Source organism: Accipiter gentilis, chromosome 10 (genome assembly GCF_929443795.1).
Source record: "Accipiter gentilis chromosome 10, bAccGen1.1, whole genome shotgun sequence".
NCBI classification, from domain to species: Eukaryota; Metazoa; Chordata; class Aves; order Accipitriformes; family Accipitridae; genus Astur; species Astur gentilis.
In genome coordinates, this window is record NC_064889.1 from 8,692,483 (window position 1) to 8,704,171 (window position 11,689).

The window sequence follows — 11,689 nt, forward strand, 5'->3', positions numbered from 1 at the left end:
CTTATTGCCTGGCTTGTGCTCCCAGCTTCTTCTCAGGAAGCTTTTTGAATCCTGTGATTTTGATTGAGGTAGACAGAAGACACTTGAAAAAATGTCTTTGCAGTTTTAAATCCAACATTACTTTTTTGAGATTTTTTTGTCAATAACTATTTCACTGAGTATTCATTGCGAAGAAAAGTAAGTTCTCTCTCTAAAGCAAAAAGTTTAAGGGAGTTCTAAGCTATTACTTTACAGATGGTATGGAAAATGAGAAAAGGCCAATTTACTACATTCATTCAATAAGCCTGATATTGTAACACCTTCTCAATCATCTTGTATTGGTGTAAATTTACTTTTTGTAACTCAGTTTTTTTAATTGTTAGAAAACAGAATGCTGTAGTTACTTAGCCAGACCATAAGCTTTTCAGCCTAACATACAGTATAGATAATCTAATGTTTATATGATGAAATAGTAAGATGTTAAATAGAAACTTATAAGCATCAGATTGCCATCTTACAGAAAAACACAAGTAATTCTTTTGTGACTGCTAGACTACAGTACCTTGTCAGGTAATTGGGTCTTTGTCCTCAACAGTGCTGAGATTAAGGCATAATTATAATTTTTTGATTGTGCTCCCTGTGCCCTTACCAAGTTTCTAAAGGAACACTAAACACATGCCAAAATGCATAAACATTCTAATTCCTAAATTAATAATGATGTTTAGGGGTGTCAGACGCCAATATATGGCTGTCCAAATAAATTGTAAAAATCTGGTGCTGTGGCTTAGCTCTACACTTCTTCCCGAGTAAATGCTGTTTCCATGATTTGTACTACATATTATTTTTTGCTATCTAAAGCAAAGCAGTGACTGTCTCCTTTCCCACAGGGCTTATAATTAGCAGTGAAGTTTTGCCACACTCAAGCTATTTTTCCCAGTGCAAAATGTTGAATTTCAAATGTTGAAACCCCATTTATTTAAGAGCTGTAAAATAACAGTTCCAATAGATTTGGAAAGGTACATTCTACAATAGAACTGAGCCATTCCAAAATTTTAAATATAAGTGGGAGGTCCATAAAGCAGACTTCAAATACAAATTAATTACATGCACTATAAAGCGTGTATACACACAAACATAATCTATTTACATGAAAACGGAAGAGCTGCTAGCAGAAATCTCTTGCTGCTCACAGTGTGAAAATAAATGGCTTGTGTTGTAACAACTGCAAAAATAGTATCTGATTTTCACAGTTTGGATATTACTTATTCTGATAATTTATTTGACAGACATTGTGACACAATCTTTTCTTAATACATGGGAAACTAACACATATATGTACTAGTTCTCAATCAATAGGAGAATAAAAACTGTTGTTGGAGAAGGAAACAGAAAGCCTGAGGAAAATAATTAACTATTTTCTTTTATGTCATCTGCATGACTTTCATAGGGCCAGCATCAAATGTCCAGTGATGCTTGAGAGAGATAGGAAAGTAGCAAAAAAAAAAAGTGTTGAAAGCAGTACTAATTAATTTGAGGTCATATTCAGGCAAGTACTGACCCTACCTATAATTCCATCCACTTGTCTAATAGAGATTGTCCTTTTTGGAGAGGGTATTCTAGGAAAGAAGATAGAGTGAGAGCAATAAAGAGAACCAGGGACAACGTTTTCTGATCCAAAACCAGACCAAGAACATATCCTTAACATTGATTTGCAGAAGTCATGCGATATAGTACTTCTATCTGGCATCTTTGTGAGGGTGTTTGTAGATAAGCTGCTTGCCCTGTGAAATCCTAGACCAAATGACAATATGCAAACTCCAAACTTACTCAGTTTCACTTGTGTTAAAGATCACATTTTTAGTGTATTCATCAGAAATGTTGGAGTTGTCTCAAGAGGGGAAATTGTGAAAGTAGAGCAGAGTATGTGAAAGTAGAGCAGAGTATCCTTATTAGGGCTCTCACCTGTAAATGAAAAATTGAGTGTGAATCCGCACACCTTTTACATCTTTAATTTTGTTTTCTGTTTGCCCAAGGTGCTTTACTGACTGATCTATGTAATGGCTATACTTGGTTGACTCTTAACTAACAGGATCATCTTAGTATTTAAAACTGATGTGATTTTGCTCTTCCCAGACATGTAAAGTAACCACATATATATTCTAACATATCTATTCTGCAGTGATAAAGACTCTGATAACTTGTATAAACATAAAAACATAGCTTTACAATTGCTATGTAATTGTGTAATATCTATTATTATCTGTAGTATCAAAGTACTGTAGCTCACCGTGATGCTCCCACTAACATCGTCCTGGAATTTTGTCATTTACTTCAGAGACAGGAAGTTCTTGTCTTTTAGAGTGTCTATGTGTCTGACATTTTTCTATCATTGGAAAAAATACTCTACAAATGATTGAGAATATTTACAAATATTGGGAAAAGGGCAGTGAAGCTATTTTCCATTTTCTCTTTATGCTCCTCTCTTCTTTCTAACCACTGCTACGTATTTCTAGTTGTCTTTATGCACCCTGTGGCTGTGCCCTGTTTTATTTATGGATGGTACTTTCTGTCTCTGATTGGTTGCCTTGTTGATAGGGCCCCTGCAACTGTGGTTTGTAATGTGCAAATTTATGCAAGATACATGCGGGTGGCATATTTGCTTTGCTTCCAGCTATATTGTTTTCTTCAAAAGAGGGGTTGTCATTTTCACAAATTGTTACAAGCACTTGAGACTCGCTTCTCCACAAATACCATGTTGATTGTGTAAGATTTTCTTTCTGGTGTTGGATACAAGTGTGGCACTTAAAAAAAACTAGCATAAGCCAGTTACCTATTATATTTTTTTTCTTGGATGGAGGAAATGAGTGTCAGCATACAACAGAAGGTGTGGAAAGATTGGCACTTTTTTAACCTCATGTCAAGGTCTATTTTTTTTCCAGGACACTGGTGTTGAAGTAGATTGTGTGCTACTGCACACCAGTTTGACTTCTCATTGAGTTCTCTGTTCCCAATAGAGGTGACTATTCCCTTCTTGCTGTGTGACTTCTGGGGCTACATCAACTTCCACGCTTAACACTGATACACTGTGGAGAGAGTATAGCCCCATCATCTTTTTCTCTTCTTCCAGGGTATATGCAGGACTAATACACCATATGATTTCTTATCAGGTGGAATGTATATAACAATCTTACAGTTGAGGCTACCTGAGCCTGCAAATACTGATACTGTCATGTTTTATGATACCTGGTTGATTTCTTTAGAGCTCTCAAGTATTTCCAGCACAGACTGCCTTTAGGAAAGCTTTCATATGTGTCTACTACTTCCCTAATGTGGTTCTTTAGCTGCAGGCACTTCTTAATTGGTTTGGTTTTGTAAGTGAATTGTCTTGTGATGTTACAGGACCAGTGCTACAGTATTAATCTATTTAAAGCCAAATGGCACATATTCAGATTACAAACGATGGCAAGTCTCCTGGAACTCTTGTGAATGTGAATGGAGAAAGGAGTTCTGACTGGGATTTCATTAGTTGTGGGTATAGATCAGCCCATACTGTAGAATTTGGGCCCATACTGTATTGTATCAAGTGTCTTCATATTGTATTACCATTTCATGTTTCACTGTTACTGAAGATGAACTTAACCTCTCATGACCACAATTTTTTCAATCACGTCACAGTCATTAAGTTTTACTACACTTCTACAAGCTAGTGTAATCCAGTCCATAGCTGAAACTTAACAGAACTAACCTAGACATGCAAAGGTATTAAGGCTTCATAATTTACTGTTTATATGCTACTGACACATCAAAACAGCAGTACAGCTTTTAACTACTTTTAAAGCATTTTTCTCAGAATCTAAGTTTCTATCTTAGCTGGACATACATAAATCAACTACAGTATTTCTTAACAGCTAATGAGCTATTGAGAGCTCTAGTCCATTCTCAGCTAGATTCTTATTGAATTAAGCAAAGCATGATTCCAAACACACAACTGCAAATGCCTGAACTGAATACTATCTCCATAAAATGCAGCATTATAGGACTTTCTGAAGTTTTGCTTGTGTCCTCTTTTTACATTCAAATCTCTGAAGCAGGGACTTAAAACCCAGTATCCCAGCATGTATCAAGTTACATGCTGTTCTTACACAGGTCTTTCTCAGTTTTATTCCTCTTAAAAGAAATAAAGTAACAGGAACTGTGATACCAACTTAGGTTGTCTCTCATATTCCAACAAAGTTTGAGTAGAATGTTCTTCTATGTATGTACTTAGTCCTTGAACACTGAAAACTAGCAGTGTCATCAATGCATTACATCACTACTGAATGCTTGTAGTAAAGACTAGAGGTGACCCCCAGCACTCATCAGCATCAAAAGATGTTCATTTTATAAAATAGAATCATAGTTTACAAATGCCAAGTAAAATGAGATGCAAATCAGAAACTTCTTTAAAGCATCAGTGGTGCACTTCACTTACATGGAAACTAAGTGACAGGAAATACTGTGATCATTAAAGACACCATGACACTGATAATTTTAACCTGTATTTGTTGAATGATTGATTCAGTTGTTCCTCAGCAGAAGGGCTTCCTTCTTGGTCATTCATCTGACAGGTTTCATGCAGCTCCATCTCTGATACAGCCCTCAGTTTTGTTTGCTCTGATAACGCTGGGAAACGTCTATGCATACAGTCTGGATAACAATAAAGAAATTTCTCTCATAGCTGATACATAGTTCAAAATAACACCTACAGTTTGATGAAATTCTGTCTGTGATGTTGCATTTGGGTAAGTGGTTCTTTTAGGTAAACATAATTTCTTTTGACTTTTTATAGATAAAGTTGTTTCCATATTCATATGTCCAATAGACTTGAGAGGTACAGGTCAGACAATTTATAGGAATTTTGTAAGTAAACCTGAAATTCTTGCTCCATATAAACTCCTGCCTGGCCAATGAAGAACTGATTTCCTACTGTATCATATGGGCAAGTAACAACCAAATGTTTCTCCCTGTGAAGTCACTAGAGCTTTGCTTTATACTATAATGAGAATTTTAGAAGAGTAGAAGAATCAAGTCACTAGCGTCTTGCAGAATAAATACTGCTTATAACACTCCTTAAATTACTGTGGGTGTAATTCTTTGAAATAATGAGACAAAAGAGTTCAAAGTGGTCTTAAATCAACTGTGTGCAAGTGACAGTACATCATTTGCTCACCACATTTCACTAGCAGAGTTTACAGTTTTTGCAGTGAACTATATGAGTCCAGAGACTGAGTGACCTCTTGGAACCATGCCACATTTCCAGCACCTGTCAAATGGTTCTTTCTGTAGGGCATGAAGACAATGGAAACACATTAAAATACCCATATCTGCCAACATGGGCAGGTCCAGAAAACAGAAATTGGCCCCTGCTGTACATGCAGCTGATCAATGACAGGGATTGATCTTTTCTGTGTGCTCAGTCAGCCTACCATAAAGAGTCTCTTTAACAAGTACAGTGGACAGGATGGCACACAACTGCTATGGTAGCTGGGGTGTTGAAGCCACATAGCACAGGCATAGCAACTTCTCATGGGGCATCTAGACAGTATTCCTTCCATTTTGATTCCTTTGTCCTATCACTCAGCTTTTATAGGGTAGAGAAGAAAATTATTTTAATGGAAATAATAAACAATGCTCTTTTTCGTCATACCTTTCTGTGTACCTTGTAACAGGGTTTATCAAAATCAATCTATAAAAATCCACAATGCATGAAAATCCATAATGCATAATCCACTTAATTGAATCTGCAACATATGTGTGCATGAATTTACACAGATTATGTGCATGAATTAATGTGAATATATAGCGTGTGTTTTTCTTTGCCTGCTATCCAGTAGATTATTATTAGCAATAACAGATTCTAAAACTAGCTTTGCACATTTGATGTATGCTACTGGGGGAGGGGAAGGAGAAAAGAGTGTAATAGTGGCTGAGCTAAGGCAGCCCGAGGCATTTTGCTGCCTACACAAGGCACAGACAGACAGAATGGATCGGGGACGCTGTTCCAACAGTATCCTTTAGTCTTTTGGAAATGTGCAGCATTGGCTTTCTCCTTTTTTCTCTGTATCTACTATGATGTTGTCAGGGAGACAGAGTCCTTGACTTGCACCCAACTGCCGAGGCCATCACCCTTGATAACAGTACTCCCCCCCAAACCTTGTACCCGCTGGAAGATTTAAATCTGTTCTGTGACAGGCCCCTGGATGAAATGTTTAGGTGGCATAGAATAAAAATCTCCCCTCGCTGTCTCTGCAGTTAACTCAGAGGACGCCAAAACTTCATTCCAAAATGTGTATTCCGGAAGACATGGCTTTATAATGTATTTATAATCCATTGTATTTATATTTGTATGCTTTTTTAAAAAAATGACAGCAGAAAGAGGCCTTAACTGGCCTTTTCATAATGTGGTTGTCCGTGAAGTACATTCTACACATATTAAAATCCACAATGACATTTGTGAACCTCCTTCGATTTTCTTGTAACTGCCATAAAACTGCACTGTAAATTGATCTTGAAAAGATACACTAAATGGGCATCTGTTCATAAGTAAATTATGGTAAAATATATGTTGCCTTCTCGAGTAATTGGATCTCTAACTGTCAATTTTAAAAGTAATTAGGTTTTCAAGAGAGGACACAGACTACAGCTTTTTTAAAGGTGAAAATGGTTTTAGATTTTATTTTTCCTTATTAAAATTCTTACAGTACTCAGACTTACTGTGTTTTATTTATAAATAGTTGTAATACTAAGGGTGTTTAAACCTATAACTGAACGGATTGGTAAAAGACATGACTATTTAAATTAAATTCTAAAAGGACATTCTGTATATAACCTTTGAGCACAACCCTGCCGTCATTGCTGAGAAAACTCTAGTTGACTTGAAAAACTCAAATTTTGAATGTAACAGACACAAAAAATAAAAATAGGCCACTAGGATGTAATTTTAAACACTCTGCACATATTTTTTCCCATTATCTTTGCTAATACCTAGTAAAACATTGTTTCTCAAGTGGGTATGAATAGTACCAAATAAAATTTTTATTAACTTCAGTTGTATTGTAATGCAATATTTCTCATGCAGTTGTTTACAGATAGGCATAGTAAATAATGTGACTTACAAGAAAATTGTGAAAGGGATCCATTACTCAGGCAGTATGCCTACAGAACTTCTCAATCTATTTTTAAATATTTCAGAAATGGGAAGGAGAGTAAAAGAACAGTGTTACATTTCTGAGCTAAGCATTATCCGTAATACTTAGGAATCCTTTTCCCTATCCTGACTCTCATTTATTAGTAGCAGCAATGTTAATATACAGTATTTTGCTACCAGTTTAAATGTTCAAAGTATAACAATACCATGTATTTGTTTAATAAATGTTTCTTCCCATTATTTTCTCTTTTATAACAAAGAACCAGAAATACAGCAAATACTCTCTCTTGTTTAGTGCAAGAGAGAAAGTAAACACTAATTATAGCAAATAACTATTAGTGTCAAAGGATTCCAAGACATTACCAATATACACTTAAGCATTTCAGAGCAGACAGTGACCTTACCTTCATAGCCAAGGAGAAAGCATGTCAGCAAGTTAGGACAGACCTCCTCCAAAATGGAACAAAAAGCAGAGAAAGCACTTGGGCCTTTTAAGGAGAGTTTATCTAAAAAATATTCAGTTCTCTTCTTGTAGCTCTCCTGGGACCAAATGTCTTTGTATTCCTCCAAGGAAAAGACTCTCTTGTAAACCAAATATGACAGCACTTTGTTCACATCCAGCTCTTCCAGTATTTTCTCTCTCTGATTGCTTGGGATTTCAGAAAGCCACTTACTCCTGTTTGGATTTTCTCTTTTGGTAGATTTTGCACAGTTATAAAACCAAGATTTGGCTGTTCTTCCAAACATTTTGATATTTAAATAGAAAATAGAAAATTCTATTCCTGCATTTGTTGTGCAGTATTCAGTATGCAAAGTAAACATAATGTGGATGGATAGAATGCAAATACATACTGCTGTCCATAATTATTGTAATTCTAATGGAATAAAGAAGGCCTACATACAAATTATAAAGAAATCTAGCTCAATGCCTGCAGCCTCCTAAGAGGATTACATTACACTAATTAGCCCTTTACAACCGTTAACAGCTTCTGAACCATAATGATGAGACTGAGAATTGCTTACTTACTGTTACTTTTTAATTCTGTAACTGATCTTCAAAGATATCCCTTTGCAAAAAATAATTAATTCAAGAAGACAGCTGATCAAACTGAAATAATCCGTACAAGTTGGTACAGGACATAAAATAAAGTGTCTTATGTACACTTTAATTTTGTATTCCTCAGAGGCCATACCCAAACCACAGTATAAATGCCCTCTACTTCTTACTCTTTCATAAAATATTAGCTTTACAATGCAGTGGAATTATACATTTAGAAAGCATGTTTCTATAAATATTTTGTAATCCTGTATGCAAAAGGTAAAAAAAAAAAGGTTACAGAATAAGACCTTTTTTGTGAAGGTAAATACGTTACTGTTAAGAATAACAATATTTCTGCATGTTTAGATCTTTAAGTTGTGTCCAAGCAAAATAGAACACCATATAGCGTCCATTTCGTGAACCAGGTTTAACAGTGGAGATTAGTGCAATCCTAGTGGAGGTGTTCTGCCACTGATAATCATTCACTGAGGATCACACATTACATAACCTCCCTTACGCAAATGCTGCTTAATACGTGGACTTTTTGGTCTTGTTTTCATAGTTTCTGTCAACATAAATTCCCTGTGTAGAAAAGCTATGAGTACTTCCTGCTTCTTCCTCCTCCTCTTTCTTAGTCTATTTTTTCTATTTCCATTACTTCCAACTGATAATGCATCCATGGCCTCACTCATGTGGCCTTATCTGCAGTTTTCTTAAGGGTACTTTACCTGTTGTGCAGCAAACAAAATTATTTTGCCAAGCTTTTAGGAAAACAAGTTTTACAGTATTTTCAGTCCTTATGATCTTAAGATGCAACCACTGTATCCTCCTGTCAGGCTTCTTATGTTTCTGAAATTTCAAGTATTCATCAGTCAGCATTAAAGTTGACCACTGACCATATAATAATTTAGGAATTTTATTGTGTATATCACCATCCAAACAATTAACTAGCCAGGCTTCACAGAATTGTTTGGAAGCATTGCCTGTCACCTTGTGGTTGGTTGCAGATACAACAAGCCTTGTACGTGATGCATTATCTAGAGCAAGGACAAGTGGAATTATCTGTTATTTTAAGCCATATTAATGGTCGCAGTTTAAAATGTTACAGCTTAATGACCACAGCAGTGAGATTCTCGGGCTTCTTCTGTAATCATCTACTCAGATAGACCTACTTATGCATTGCATGGCCATGGCATCACATCACACACCACATGAAAGATGACCCACTTGGGGAAAGATAGGTGGTAAAAGGCATCTGCTATCCCATTAGTCAGGTAGTACAGCTAAACAAGGGTAATACGCAGTAAGCAGAGAAAGCAGCCAACCGATATGAAAGGCCTGGCACATCTTCTAAAAGTAAGGGCTCCTTTATAAGCCTAATTCTTAAGATGCTCTTTGGTTTTTGAACCTCCATAGGGGTGGTACAAATACTACACTACTACCACCCCTATTCTTTCCATATTCTCAATGAAATCTCATGCATTTTTTTTTCTCTCCAAGTTGTTTCTCTCTCAGAAGTTCTACTTATACTAATACCACAATATCTCAGCAGGTAAAAGATCCTGATGAAGCCTGGTGCTCCACATATGTTAGACAGTATTTTACAAATCAGCCTTCTCAGCCAGTATAAATTCTGATGGTAAGTTTTTCCATTACTTCAATAAATGCTAGAGCAAGGCCAAAGTTACAGGGTTTGGGTTCATAGGACAGTGCCCAAAGATGAGATACAGAGGATGTAACCTGAATACATTTCTCAGAGTTTAACCTTGAAACTAAATCTGTGTTTATTTTATTGTGCTGATAACACTGATTGTCATCAGTATCCTAAATGGAGTAATAAATTCTGCACAGTAGTGAATTTAGAAGTTAAAAAAATGGGTAGCCTGTCAGATTAATAATGAAATTAATTTTTAAAGGAAGCTATAGAGTATGTCTTATTTTTACAGGTCCATGGCAGATCTGCCCATGACAGTCCATCCTTGAAGAAGAGTGACCTTGCTATAGTAAGTGATAGACATAGGTGTTGGCAACTTGCATCTCTTCAGAAAAGGAAGGAAGAATTGCAAGTTGCATCTCTTCAGAAAAAGAACAAAGAATTTGTGCAAATGAAAAATGTATGTAAGTATCAGTTTTCTGGGGGATATTTCAATATACCTTAAATAACAAAACTAGTTTTAAAAAAAACAAACAAAACCACCAACATTAAAGTGTTTAGCTGGGGCAGAATGACTAGAAGAATTAACTACAAAGCTGTTAGAAAATTCTGGGCATTCATGGGAGAGAATACAGTACTCTGCAATGAAAATGCAAAGAAAAGTTGGTATAATATGAACTGGTTAATAAAGACAGTGAATTGTACTACACACAGAAGTCATCCAGGGTAGTGGGAGACATGAACGACAGCTTGAAATTTGTGAGTATACAGTGTAGGAGTGTCTTTGGGCTCCATGCACTGAATAATTTACAGTATTTTTTTCTAAAGGACTACAATGTTTTGACCCAGTAATGTCCTCATTATTTTTGTTGGTAAAAGAATATATCCTTTTAATCTTAAGTATGTTTTTATAAAATCTTAAAACCGTAAGGAAAAATGGGTGATATCATAGGAAATGTATCAAATTGTGGACAAATACAAAACTCGACTCTCTACCTTCTCACATACCATGTAGTTATTTCCAGTTGTGTAACCTGGAGAATAAAATGCTAAAATTCTGATTTGGTAATTGCCAGAATTCTAGTAAAAATCCACACCTTGAAAAATCTGAGTATTAGGTAAAGGCAAAAATGTTGAAAGTGCGTGTTGAGAAACCGAATACAGAGAAGCGGTTGTAAAGTACAATCAAGGGAGAAAACTAGAGAAATTGAAGATGACAAAGAAGTATTTGAGACAAAATATACATGGAAATACACAGTGGAAATAAAGGATTTGTGATGGAGAACTGTTGTTTTCCTGGGGTTCAGAAACTGAGGGATTTAACTGCAAGGACCTGTAAATGATACAATGCAGACTGTTTGACTGTGCGGTAGAAGTTGTACAATCTTTCCAAGCTCTGAGTCCTAACTACCTAGCATCTCAAACCTCTTCAACCTTGGTGCCAAGTTCTGCAATTTGTGCAAAGATGCTGTTTAGTTCAGACAGCCTAATTTCATAAGAATGGGTGTCAAACATGAGGCATCTGCTAGAAATAAGCTCTGGCAGTGTTTATTTGGCATTGTAGTCAAATAAGGATACAGTCCGACCCACACTTTTTGACATTGGCATTGTTTCATAATGAGAATGGTGAAGAAGGATGCCGCACAGACTGTTAGGGCCCTGGGAGCACTAACTGGCCTTAATGACCCAGAGGGACCTCACCTGGGGCCTCCACGCACACCCCTGTCCATGGGCCCAGGGGTTCCATTGAGGCTCAGCCGTGGACCATCAGGCCCTGCCTGAGCTCCATGAGAGATGTGCCTGTCACTGGTTTCTGTTGCTCTGGACTGTG

General features: G+C 36.4%; 1 protein-coding gene and 1 long non-coding RNA gene across 4 annotated transcripts in view; one reads left to right on the forward strand and one right to left on the reverse strand.

The window, feature by feature from the left end:
* TJP1 (tight junction protein 1) overlaps positions 1-7,987 on the reverse strand; it is a 199,370-nt gene extending 191,383 nt beyond the window's left edge. For 2 of the 3 annotated variants that reach the window (XM_049813285.1, XM_049813284.1), the window contains exons 1-2: positions 7,570-7,987; positions 4,515-4,665 (exon numbers count right to left, since the gene is read on the reverse strand). In XM_049813285.1, coding sequence (XP_049669242.1) covers positions 4,515-4,665; positions 7,570-7,987 — 569 coding nt within the window. The remainder of the gene's footprint in view (positions 1-4,514; positions 4,666-7,569) is intronic. The other variant, XM_049813286.1, reaches the window with a different exon arrangement.
* The window catches only part of LOC126044089 (uncharacterized), a 34,788-nt gene extending 24,240 nt beyond the window's left edge, over positions 1-10,548 (forward strand). Inside the window, exons 5-6 of the long non-coding RNA XR_007507569.1 lie at positions 9,757-9,843; positions 10,151-10,548. This is a non-coding gene — a long non-coding RNA (uncharacterized LOC126044089). The remainder of the gene's footprint in view (positions 1-9,756; positions 9,844-10,150) is intronic.
* The last annotated feature ends 1,141 nt before the right edge of the window (positions 10,549-11,689 follow it).